Below are 12,480 nucleotides of genomic sequence, written 5' to 3' on the forward strand. Positions count from 1 at the left end.
GCTGGGATGGTGCAGTGAGCTAAAAAACGGTGATGGATCAAGCCCTGATCTTTGGACTGGGTAAGAGTGGTCTGCTTAATTCAGGCACTCTGTTCATCACCACCCCCTTTTCTGAATCATTTTGTCCACCATAAGCGTGGAAGGGTATACTCAGATGTGAGTCCCTTGCTCATTGCACCATCAGGATTCAAGCAAGCCGGGCCGACGACGCCTGAAATGGCAGAAACCGGTCCCCGGAAGCTTGTTTCCTTCCCAGTACAAGAATTGGCTTGGTAGTTTGGTTTGCCCTGTTCCCATCATGCACTGGGACAGGAACAGACTAATTTGCATATAGCCAAGTTCTGAGCTGGGATGGTGCAGTGAGCTAAAAAACGGTGATGGATCAAGCCCTGATCTTTGGACTGGGTAAGAGTGGTCTGCTTAATTCAGGCACTCTGTTCATCACCACCCCCTTTTCTGAATCATTTTGTCCACCATAAGCGTGGAAGGGTATACTCAGATGTGAGTCCCTTGCTCATTGCACCATCAGGATTCAAGCAAGCCGGGCCGACGACGCCTGAAATGGCAGAAACCGGTCCCCGGAAGCTTGTTTTCTTCCCAGTACAAGAATTGGCTTGGTAGTTTGGTTTGCCCTGTTCCCATCATGCACTGGGACAGGAACAGACTAATTTGCATATAGCCAAGTTCTGAGCTGGGATGGTGCAGTGAGCTAAAAAACGGTGATGGATCAAGCCCTGATCTTTGGACTGGGTAAGAGTGGTCTGCTTAATTCAGGTACTCTGTTCATCACCACCCCCTTTTCTGAATTACAGGTGCTGTGGCAGGTGACCCCATGTCTGGGTGGATTTACAGGTGCGGTGGCAGGTGACCCCATGTCTGGGTGGATCTACAGGTGCAGTGGCAGGTGACCCCATGTCTGGGTGACCTGAACGTATATGGTATGTGACCCCAGGCCTTGGTTGACCTGCACGTATAGTCGCAAGTGACCCCATGTCTGGGTGGATCTACAAGTGCAGTGGCAGGTCACTCCAGTCCTTGGTGGACCTGTACGTGCAGTGGCAGGTGACACCATATCTGGGTGGACCTACAGGTGCAGTGGCAGGTGACCCCATGTCTGGGTGGACCTGTGCGTGCAGTGGCAGGTGGCCTCGTGTCTGGGTGGATCGACAGGTGCAGTGGCAGGTGACCCCACGTCTGGGTGGATCTACAGGTGCAGTGGCAGGTGACCCCATGTCTGGGTGGACCTACAGGTGCAGTGGCAGGTGACCCCATGTCTGGGTGGACCTGTACGTGCAGTGGCGGGTGACCCCATGTCTGGGTGGTCCTACAGGTGCAGTGGCAGGTGACCCCATGTCTGGGTGGACCTGTACGTGCAGTGGCAGGTGACCCCATGTCTGGGTGGACATACAGGTGCAGTGGCAGGTGACTCCAGGCCTTGGTGACCTGCACATGCAGTGGCCTTAGCACCAGATGACCCCATGTTTTGGTGCCTTGCACATGTAGTGGCAGGGGACCCCATGTCTGGGTGGACCTGCACATATACTGGCGGGGGACCCCATGTCTGGGTGGACCTGCATGTGCAGTGGCAGGTGACCCCATGTCTGGGTGACCTGAACGTGCAGTGGCATTAGCACCAGATTACCCCATGTCTGGGTGGACCTACAGGTGCAGTGGCAGGTGACTCCAGGCCTGGGTGGATCTACAGGTGCAGTGGCAGGTGACTCCAGGCCTTTGTGGATCTACAGGTGCAGTGGCAGGTGACCCCATGTCTTGGTGACCTGCACGTGCAGTGGCAGGTGACCCCATGTCTTGGTGACCTGCACGTGCAGTGTCAGATGACCCCATGTCTGGGTGGGTCTACAGGTGCACTTGCAGGTGACCCCATGTCTGGGTGGACCTACAGGTGCAGTGGCAGGTGACCTCATGTTTGGGTGGACCTACAGGTGCAGTGGCAGGTGACCCCATCTCTGGGTGGATCGGTATAAGCAGTGGCAGGTGACCCCATGTCTGGGTGGACCGTTACGTGCAGTGGCAGGTGACCCCATGTCTGGGTGGACCTACAGGTGCAGTGGCATGTGACCCCATGTCTGGGTGGACCTACAGGTGCAGTGGCAGGTGACCCCATGTCTGGGTGGACCGGTACGTGCAGTGGCAGGTGACCGCATATCTGCGTGGATCTACAGGTACAGTGGCAGGTGACCCCATGTCTGGGTGGACCTACAGGTGCAGTGGCAGGTGACCCCATGTCTGCGTGGACCTACAGGTGCAGTGGCAGGTGACCCCATGTCTGGGTGGACCTACAGGTGCAGTGGCAGGTGACCCCATGTCTGGGTGGACCGGTACGTGCAGTGGCAGGTGACCGCATATCTGCGTGGATCTACAGGTACAGTGGCAGGTGACCCCATGTCTGGGTGGACCTACAGGTGCAGTGGCAGGTGACCCCATGTCTGCGTGGACCTACAGGTGCAGTGGCAGGTGACCCCATGTCTGGGTGGACCTACAGGTGCAGTGGCAGGTGACCCCATGTCTGGGTGGATCTACAGGTGCAGTGGCAGGTGACCCCATGTCTTGGTGGACCTGCAGTGGCAGGTGACCCCGTGTCTTGGTGACCTGCACGTGCAGTGGCAGGTGACCCCAGGCCTGGGTGGACCTACAGGTGCAGTGGAAGGTGACTCCAGGCCTTGGGGATCTACAGGTGCTGTGGCAGGTGACCTCATGTCTGGGTCTGGATGGACCTACAGGTGCTGTGGCAGGTGACCTCATGTCTGGGTCTGGATGGACCTACAGGTGCAGTGGCAGGTGACCTCATGTCTGGGTCTGGGTGGTCCTACAGGTGCAGTGGCGGGTGACCCTATGTCTGGGTGGTCCTACAGGTGCAGTGGCAGGTGACCCCAGGCCTTGGTGGATGTGCGCGTGCTGTGGCAGGTGACTCCAAGCCTTGGTGGATCTACAGGTGCAGTGGCAGGTGACTCCAGGCCTTGGTGGATCTACAGGTGCAGTGACAGGTGACCCCATGTCTTTGTGACCTGCACGTGCAGTGTCAGATGACCCCATGTCTGGGTGGGTCTACAGGTGCAGTGGCAGGTGACTCCAGGCCTTGGTGGACCTACAGGTGCAGTGGCAGGTGACCTCATGTCTGGGTCTGGATGGACCTACAGGTGCAGTGGCAGGTGACCTCATGTCTGGGTCTGGATGGACTTACAGGTGCAGTGGCAGGTGACTGCAGGCCTTGGTGGACCTACAGGTGACTCCAGGCCTTGGTGGATCTACAGGTGCAGTGGCAGGTGACCCCAGGCCGTGGTGGATCTACAGGTGCAGTGTCAGGTGACTCCAGGCCTTGGTGGACCTACAGGTGCAGTGTCAGGTGACTGCAGGCCTTGGTGGACCTACAGGTGCAGTGTCAGGTGACCCCAGGCCGTGGTGGATCTACAGGTGCAGTGGCAGGTGACTCCATGCCTTGGTGGATCTACAGGTGCAGTGGCAGGTGACCTCATGTCTGGGTCTGAATGGACCTACAGGTGCAGTGGCAGGTGACCTCATGTCTGGGTCAGGGTGGTCCTACAGGTGCAGTGGCAGGGGACCCCAGGCCTTGGTGGGTCTGCGCGTGCAGTGGCAGCAACAGGTGACCCAGAGCTGGGAGCCCTCGTGCCATTAGAGACCCTTGTGTCGGGGTAGGCCCTGCTTTCGGTATAAGAGGCACAAGGGCACCCCAGAGCTGGGGGAAGTGTCCACACCCGGGGAGGTCCCTGTTGTGACTGTGCCTCGCATGGCCAGCTTTGGGGGGCGCACTTTGCCATGAGTCCATCGTCACCAGCCCCCCAGGGCCGAGGGCACCCCTGTACGGGGAGTTAGCGCCCGCCCCCACCCCTGGGGCCGCTCTTCCCGGTGAGGGCCCCCGTGTTTTTTTCGGGGTGTCGGTTGGGGGCGAAGGGGCCTGGTCTAGGCCGCGCGGCGCCGTTGCCCGGGTGACCGGCCTCTGTTGCACGCGCGCGGGTAACAATGGGCGCGTGACGGCGCGGGGCCGGTATAAGAGGTGCGCGCGGGGCCCCGCCGCCATCACTTGCTTCCAGCCGCGGACGCCGCAGCAGCAGCCAAGCCGCCGCAGGAGCCGAGGGAGTCGCAGGAGCCGAGAGACGGACGGACGGACGGACGGACATGGAGCTACTGCAGAGCCACGAGGTGGAGTCCCTGCACGTGGAGAACGTGCGCCTGCTGACGGAGAACGGCGAGCTGCGCAAGATGGTGGGCCTGATGCAGGAGAACCTGGAGCTGCGCTTCACCCTGCGCGACCACGAGAGCCGCGTGCGCACGCTCAGCCCGCCGGGCAAGGAGCACAAGGACAAGGAGGGCCACTGCGGCAAGGGTGAGTGCGAGCCCCGGGGGCGCGGCCGGGGGGGTTCCATCGAACAGCGTCATAGGTGCCCCCCACCGTGGGCGCGGCCGGGGGGGCTCCATGGAACACCGTCATAGGTGCCCCCCCCCCCGTGGGCACTGCCAGAGGGCTCCATAGAACACCACCATAGGTGCGCCCCCCCCCCATGGGGCACTGCCAGGGGTCTCCTTAGAACTCAATGGGTACTCCCCCCCCCCCCCCATGGGGCACTGCCAGGGGTCTCCATAGAACACCATGGGTAATCCCACCCCCATGGGCACTGCCAGGGGGTCCCCTTAGAACACCATGGGTACCCTGTGGGGCACTACAACGGGGTCCTCCATAGAACCCAATAGACCCCTTGTGAGGGCACTATGAGAGAATCCCCCACAGAACAATAGGACGAAGAGTGAGGGCCCCCTCTATCCCTCAAGTGGTACACCAGGCCCCATGCAACAATGTGTGTAAGGAGAGGGTACCCCCCCCTCCCTTTCACTGGCAGGCCATGCTACCAAGGGTGGTGTCTAAGTACCATGCATATGCTGCCCTTCATGGCTTATGCCTTCACAAAGGGAGTTACATCATCACTTGGTGGTCACCATGGAGCTGAACCTCAGATGCTACACATGGTCTCCTTTTTCATGACTGTCTCTTGAAAAATGTCTGCATGCCCTCTTGGGTGATTAGTGCACTATACAAGTAAATATAACATAACCAATACAGCGATTATGTGACTTTGCTTTTTGAGGTCAGACAGGACTTTTTGGTTATCAAGCTATTTGGCACACTTGTACATCCTTGCATATGTATTGCTTTGTGTGTGGAAAGTGACAGTGAACGACTATGTTTCTATTGTTCATGTATGAAAATCCATAAATAAAGTTTAAAAAAAAATATGTACATAACATAAGCACCCTGATTCCACACCTCTTTGTAAAACTTGAGGAACATTCAAACCCCCCCAAATGGGAAACCATGAAGGATATCAGACCCACTGATGACAGTGAAATCACATGATTAGTAGATTCTGCATTTAACCAACACATTCAACTTTAGGTTCCCAAAGCAACTACACATGTCTGGTGTATTTTATAATGCGTTACAAAGAAGCCAATTGTGTTCCAAGCACACACTACAAATCACATATGGGGCCCAATGCCCCATGACCATAAAGCTTGTGCCACGAGTATGAAGATCACACAGGCCACAATGTACTGACATGACAACCGTGGGCAGTAGGCCATCAGTATCTGTTAGAAAATGGATGCATCATTCTGTTCAGTGTGCTCTGACAAGGGTATGATCTTGTTTAGTGCCCTCATCCAAAACACTAATTGATTACATTTGCAGGGAATCGATTGGCCATCATGGAATATTTAAAAGATTGTTTTTAAGTCAAGGGTGGTGTTTTGAGCAATCAAAATATTTTATGGTCGGTCTGTAATCAATGGTATTTCATGGGCGGTCTTTATACAATGGTATTTTATGGATGGTCTTTGAGTATCCAATGGTATTTTATGGACGGGCTTTGAATATCCAGTGGTATTTTACGTACGGTCTTTGAGTATCCAGTGGTATTATATGAACAGTCTTTGAGTATTCAATGGTATTTTATGGACAGTCTTTAAGTATCCAATGATAAGACAGTCTTTGAGTATCCAAATGGTATTTTATGGACTCTTTTTGAGTATCCAATGGTAATTTATAGATAGCCTTTGAGTATCCACTGGTATTTTATGGATGGTCTTTGAGTATCCAATGGTATTTTATGGATGGTCTTTGAGCATTCAATGGTATTTTATGGAAGATCTTTCACTATCCAATGGTATTTTATGGACTCCCTTACAGCATACAATGGTAATTTTTAGATAGCCTTTGAGTATCCAATGGTCATTTTTAGATAGCCTTTGAGTATCTAATGGTATTTTATGGATGGTCTTTGAGTATCCAGTGGTATTTTATGGATGGTCTTTGAGGATTCAATGGTATTTTATGGACGGTCTTTGAGTATCCAATAGTAATTTATAGATAGCCTTTGAGTATCCAATCGTATTTTATGGATGGTCTTTGAGTATCCAATGGTATGACGGTCTTTTAAGTATCCAGTTGTATTTTACGAATGGTCTTTGAGTATCCAGTGGTATTTTATGAGTGTTCTTCAGTATCTAATTGTATTTTATGACCTCCTTTGAGTATCCAATGGTATTTTATGTATTGTCTTTGAGTATCTAATGGTATTTTGCAGAACCTCTTTAATCAGGGCTTTGTCCCTGAAGACACCCGTAACCCAGGTTTTCTCCCTGAAGGCCCCCTTAGCCCAGGTTGTGGCACTACAGGCCCCCTGTGCTCAGGGTTTTGTCCCTGAAGGCCCCCTTAGCCCAGGTTTTGGCCCTACAGACTCCCTGTGCCCAGGGTTTTGTCCCTGAAGGCCCCCTTAGCCCAGGTTTTGGCCCTACAGACTCCCTGTGCCAGGGTTTTGGCCCTGAAGGTCCCCTTAGCCCAGGTTGTGGCCCTACAGGCCCCCTATGCCCAGGGTTTTGTCACTGAAGGCCCCCTTAGCCCAGGTTTTGGCCCTACAAGGCCCCCTGTGCCCAGGGTTTGTCCCTGAAGGGCCCTTAGCCCAGGTTTTGGCCCTCCAGGCCCCCTTAGCCCATGTTTTGTCCCTACAAGGCCCCCTGTGCCCAGGGTTTTGTCCCTGAAGACCCCCTTAGCCCAGGTTTTGGCCCTACAGGCCCCCTGTGCCCAGGGTTTTGTCCCTGAAGGTCCCCTCAGCCCAGGTTTTGGCTCTCCAAGCCCCCTGTGCCCAGAGTTTTGTCCCTGAACGCCCTCTTAGCCCAGGTTTTGGCCCTCCAGGCCCCCTTAGTCCATGTTTTGTCCCTACAAGGCCCCCTGTGCCCAGGGTTTTTTCCCTGAAGGCCCCCTTAGCCCAGGTTTTGGCCCTACAGGCCCCCTATGCCCAGGGTTTTGTCACTGTTGGCCCCCTTAGCCAAGGTTTTGGCCCTACAGGCCCCCTATGCCCAGGGTTTTGTCACTGAAGGCCCCCTTAGCCCAGGTCTTGGCCCTCCAGGCCCCCTTAGCCCATGTTTTGTCCCTACGAGGCCTCATGTGTCCAGGGTTTTGTCCCTGAAGGCCCCCTTAGCCCAGGTTTTGGCCCTACAGGCCCCCTGTGCCCAGGGTTTTGTCCCTGAAGGCCCACTTAGCCCATGTTTTGGCCCTCCAGGCCCCCTGAGCCTAGGGTTTTGTCCCTGAAGGCCCCCTCAGCCCAGGGTTTTGTCCCTGAAGCCCCCCTGAGCCCAGGTTTTGCCCCTGAAGGCCCCCTCAGCCCAGGGTTTTGTCCCTGAAGCCCCCCTGAGCCCAGGTTTTGCCCCTGAAGGCCCCCTCAGCCCAGGGTTTTGTCCCTGAAGCCCCCCTGAGCCCAGGTTTTGTCCCTGAAGGCCCCCTCAGCCCAGGGTTTTGTCCCTGAAGGCCCCTCAGCCCAGGGTTTTGTCCCTGAAGCCCCCCTGAGCCCAGGTTTTGGCTCCCACTGCCAGTGACGTGCAACATCGTGCAGTCAGTGCTTTTGTACATTTGAACAGTAGGTGAAGGTTCTGGAACCGCGGCCTCGCCTGGCAGGAAGTGACGTCACAGGCAGCCCTGTAGCCACGCCCCTTCGCACGGCCACTGACTGCGGTGCCAGGGATACACGAGGGGGCACATGGAACGATGCCCCGCTGGGAGGGGTGCAGCAGTTTAGTTTAGCCAGACATGGAGCTCAGGGCTGAATGAGGGTGAGGGCAGATTTGGGTTCATTCAAGAGGGGCGGGGGAGGGATGCAGTACAGGAACAGCCATGGTTGAAGTGGAACCTAGGGGGGCTTGTGATACAGTCGGCACAAGCGCAGAGAAGGGGGCACAAAAGGTCAACTGGGCGTCAGGGTGAGGTAACCAAGGGGGTCCGCATTACAATCCGATAAGGAAGGGAGCATCAAAATGGACCGAGTGCAGATCTGTGTAGGAGGCCCTTGAAAGGGAAGGGGTTCAAGGCACCAGGCAATCTGTGGCCCTTAATGTGAGAGTGAAGGGGCGTGGGGTCAATCTGTGTGAATGAGACCCACAAACAGTGACAACACTATGAAAGAAAGAGATGCAGGCGAGTGTACGGGGTATAGGAGAGTGAGAGTGCAAGCCACGAGAATGAGGGATACATACACATTGTATGTATGATACAATGAGAGAACAGAGCGGAAGCTGTAGAGGTATATGAGAGTGAGGGGTGCCTGTCTTGAGAGAATGAGAGGTTTCTATCATGAGAGCAGGGTGTATATACAGTGAGAGCGGATCTCATGACGTGAAAGAATGAAAGCAGACATACAATGAGGACCAGACAATAAGAGAACAGAGATGCGCCAGCCGCTCTCCTCTCGCTGCTTCAGTCGCCTGGGCCCCCCCTGACAAGGCATCTAGCCCTCCTTCTCTGCAGCCACCAGTTTGACCCTGTTACCTGCTGCCAAATAGCCCGCCGCCCTATAAGTACCCTTGTAAGGGGTTTGTGTTTTGGTGTTTAGCTGGGGTAATGTTTGTCTGGGTCTCTATTAGCTTTAGTTTATTTATTACGTTTTATTCCTGCCTCGTTACCCATTGCCAGGCCCGCTCGCTCCTGCCATTTGCTGCCCGGATCCAGCTCCCGCAGGTTTTTCCCAACCCTCACCCTTTCCACCCGCTGGACTATGTAAGTAGGCACGCCAAAGGCAAGCTCTTCTGCGCCACTCCGCGCTTGGGCTGCGCCCAGCACCAGGAACCCTGCCCCCGCACACCACCAGATACTCTGCTGCTGATCTCTGTACGGCAAACCCCAGACGAAACAACTGGTGCCTCACATCACCTCACTCTACAGAGGGGCCTTTCTCCTGCTTCCACTGCTGGTCTTGCGCCACCACAGGACCCATTGCTATCGAAGAAACCACCGCCTCAACAGCTGAAATAAATCTCCCCAGCACAACTCTCTGCCTCCTGATAAATGCCAGATCACTCCCCAAATATGCCACTGAAGTCCACAGGGCTCGAAAAATTCACTCGACCGCTCGCATTTGCGAGTCAGATTAATTCAGGACCAGCTAATTTTAGGTCCAAAATACAGCAACCGCACCATCAGACACGGAGGTGGCATCGCCATCGCTCACAAAGAATAAATCTCCTCCACCATCACCGATGACAAAACCAATACGATTATGGAACACTTGAATTTCTAGCTCGGCATCAATGACAGAACCATCATCAAAGGCACCCTTACGTACAGACCGCCAGGACCACAGACTGGCCTCAGCAACACCATCGCTGAATTCATCTCCCTGCTCGCCGTTGAATCAGAACACTACGTCTTCCTGGGAGACCTCAACTTACTCCTGGACGACTCCTCTGACACCAACTCCACCATTCCTCCTGGAAAGACTGGACAACGTCAGCCTCAAACAGATGGTAAAACCGGTCCCACACACAAAGCAGGACACATGCTGGACCCCATATTCATGTCAAGCAACAGAATTGGATAAAGCCACATCTCCAAAATCACTTGGTCGAACCACTCCATTGTACTCTTCCCCTTTGTCGAACCTCCCTGCCCTGCCCCTAACCCCCACAGCGCTCCCTACCACAGCTGGACCAAGGTTTCTCAGCAGCAATGGACCGACTCCTTCAGCATCACACTGCTGAACATGACCGCCAATCTGGACCAGGCAGTAGAGAACCTCAGCACATGGACCACTGATGCCGACAACCTAGTCGCTCCCAACAAACCAGCCAGATTGTACAGACCCACCAAACGAACCAGCTGGTACACCCCGGAACTCATTCAATCGAAGCACAAATGCAAACATCTGGCGAGAAGAAGATGCAGCAGTAAGAACTACACCGACCGAGCCACCCACGAATCAGCCCTCAACGACTGCCAGCTCAAAGCTCAAAAAAAGGAGGCACTAACCCTCCGGATCGAAACCAGCGCCAACCAAACCAACAAACTCCTCACCATCATCAGAGAGTTCGCCTGCACGTCAGCCACCAAAAACGCGACTTACCTCCTCACAGGAGCTCTGTGATGCCATCTCTGATCACTTCCACAACAAGATAGCAACCATCTATAAAAACTTCGATCCCCAACCCTCCACCATCCTCCGCGTCACATTGACCACTTTTGCTGAACACCCACTCACTGCATGGGAATAGCTCAGCACCCGCCGCCCCATACCCTTCACCAGCATTTCAACCTTGGGAAAAATGATCAGCCACCGGCTCGCCACCATCTTCAATGCCTCCATAACCACTGCCACAGCCTGGAAACATGCTGAATAGAGACTCCTCAAGAAACCTTTGGCAGACCCCTGTGAGCTCCAGAACTACCGCCCCATCTCTGCTTCCGTTCGCCGTCAAAATCCTGATGAAAGCCATTAACCTCCAACTCACTGAACACCTGGAGAGAAACAACCGACTGGACTCTTCTTAATCAGATTTCAGGGCCAATCAGAGCACAGAGACATCCCTTATTACCGCAATGGACAACACTCGCACCCTACTCGACGGAGGAGAATCAGCCGCCATGATCCTGCTTGACCTCCCTGGAGTCTTCGACACGTCTCCCACCACACATTCATTGACCGACTAAGTCAGACTGGAATCAGACTATGCACTCAGGTGGATGGTATCCTTTCTCAAGGGGCGCACCCAGAGGATCTGCCTCCCCCTTCACCTCACATCCCAAACACATCATCTGTGGTGTAACCCAAGGCTCATCCCTCAGCCCTACCCTCTTCAACATGTACAAAACACCACACGCATACATTGTCAGATTCCACCACATCTCCTACTTCGACACCCAGCTCATCCTCTCACTCTCAGCAGACCCCACCTCGACGAAGACTAACTTTCACCACTGTATGAAGACCTTCTCGGCCTGGATGAAGAACAACTGCCTGAAGCTCAACATGGACAAGACAAGACACTGCCCTATGGAATGACTCTTGGTGGCCGGCAAAGCTTGGTCCTACCCCTACGCCGAAAGATGACGCCAGCAACCTCAGCATTATCATGGACAGCGAACTCTCCATGAAATGTCTGGTCAACGCAGTCTCTTCTACCTGCTTCCACGCATTTCGAATGCTCCATAAGGTTTTCAAGTGGCTCCCAACCAGCACCAGGAAAACTGTAGACGCAAACCCTCTTCACCAGCCGACTGGATTATGGCAATGCACTCTACGCAAGCACCACCACCAAACTCCTGCAAAGACTCCAGAGTATCCCGAACACAGTGTCCAGACTCATCCTCAACCTTCCCAGGAGTACCCATAATCACTCAGCACCCGAAAGAGCTGAAAGAGATGCCAATTCAAGTTTCTAACCCACGCCTAAAAAGCCCTCCACGACCAAGGACCGGAATAGTTTAATCACTTACTGCAGTTCCATCGACCTCCCGGGAATTTCTGCTCAGCTTACCTAGCCCTCACACAGGTAGCACACATCCATCACTGTGACTCAAGAGGACGCTCCTTCTCCCACCTCACAGCCAGAGCCTGGAACAAACCTCCCTCTCTACCTTCACACTGCACCCTCACTGACCCACTTCAGGAGTGGACTTGAGACTTGGCTTTTCGACTGAAAATTGCAGCCTAGCGCCTGGACACCCTCCCATGTGATAAGCAGCGCTCTACAAGTTCGGCCTGATTGATTGAAGTTGTGTGTAAGAGATATATGAGAATGAGGGGTGCCTATCATGAGAGGAGGGTGCATACAGTAAGAGAGGGTCTCAAGACGTAAGATAATGAGAGCCCTGTATAATAAGGACCAGACAGTGAGAGAACAGAGAGGAAGCTGCGTGTAAGAGGTATATGAGAGTACATGCCACGAGAGAATGAGGGGTTGAGCAGGGTGCATACTGAGAGAGGGTCTAAAGACATGAGAGCATGAGGGCCACATACAATCGGAGAACAGATGGAGCTGTGTGTAAGAGGTATATGAGAATGAGGGGTTTATATCATGACAGCAGGGCACATACAATAAGGGCCTCAAACCGTGAGAGAATGAGGGCTACATACAATGAGAACGAGAACTAGACAGAGAACAGAGAGCAAGCTGTGTGTAAGG

General features: G+C 54.2%; 1 protein-coding gene across 1 annotated transcript in view; it reads left to right on the plus strand.

The window, feature by feature from the left end:
- The first annotated feature begins 4,051 nt into the window (after positions 1-4,051).
- The window catches only part of LOC144828325 (speriolin-like protein), a 68,877-nt gene continuing 60,448 nt past the window's right edge, over positions 4,052-12,480 (plus strand). The window contains exon 1 of the mRNA XM_078686434.1: positions 4,052-4,363. Within this exon, the coding sequence (XP_078542560.1) occupies positions 4,156-4,363 (208 nt within the window). The 5' untranslated portion in view covers positions 4,052-4,155. The remainder of the gene's footprint in view (positions 4,364-12,480) is intronic.

The sequence above is a fragment of the Lissotriton helveticus genome, chromosome 4_1 (assembly GCF_964261635.1).
Source record: "Lissotriton helveticus chromosome 4_1, aLisHel1.1, whole genome shotgun sequence".
NCBI classification, from domain to species: Eukaryota; Metazoa; Chordata; class Amphibia; order Caudata; family Salamandridae; genus Lissotriton; species Lissotriton helveticus.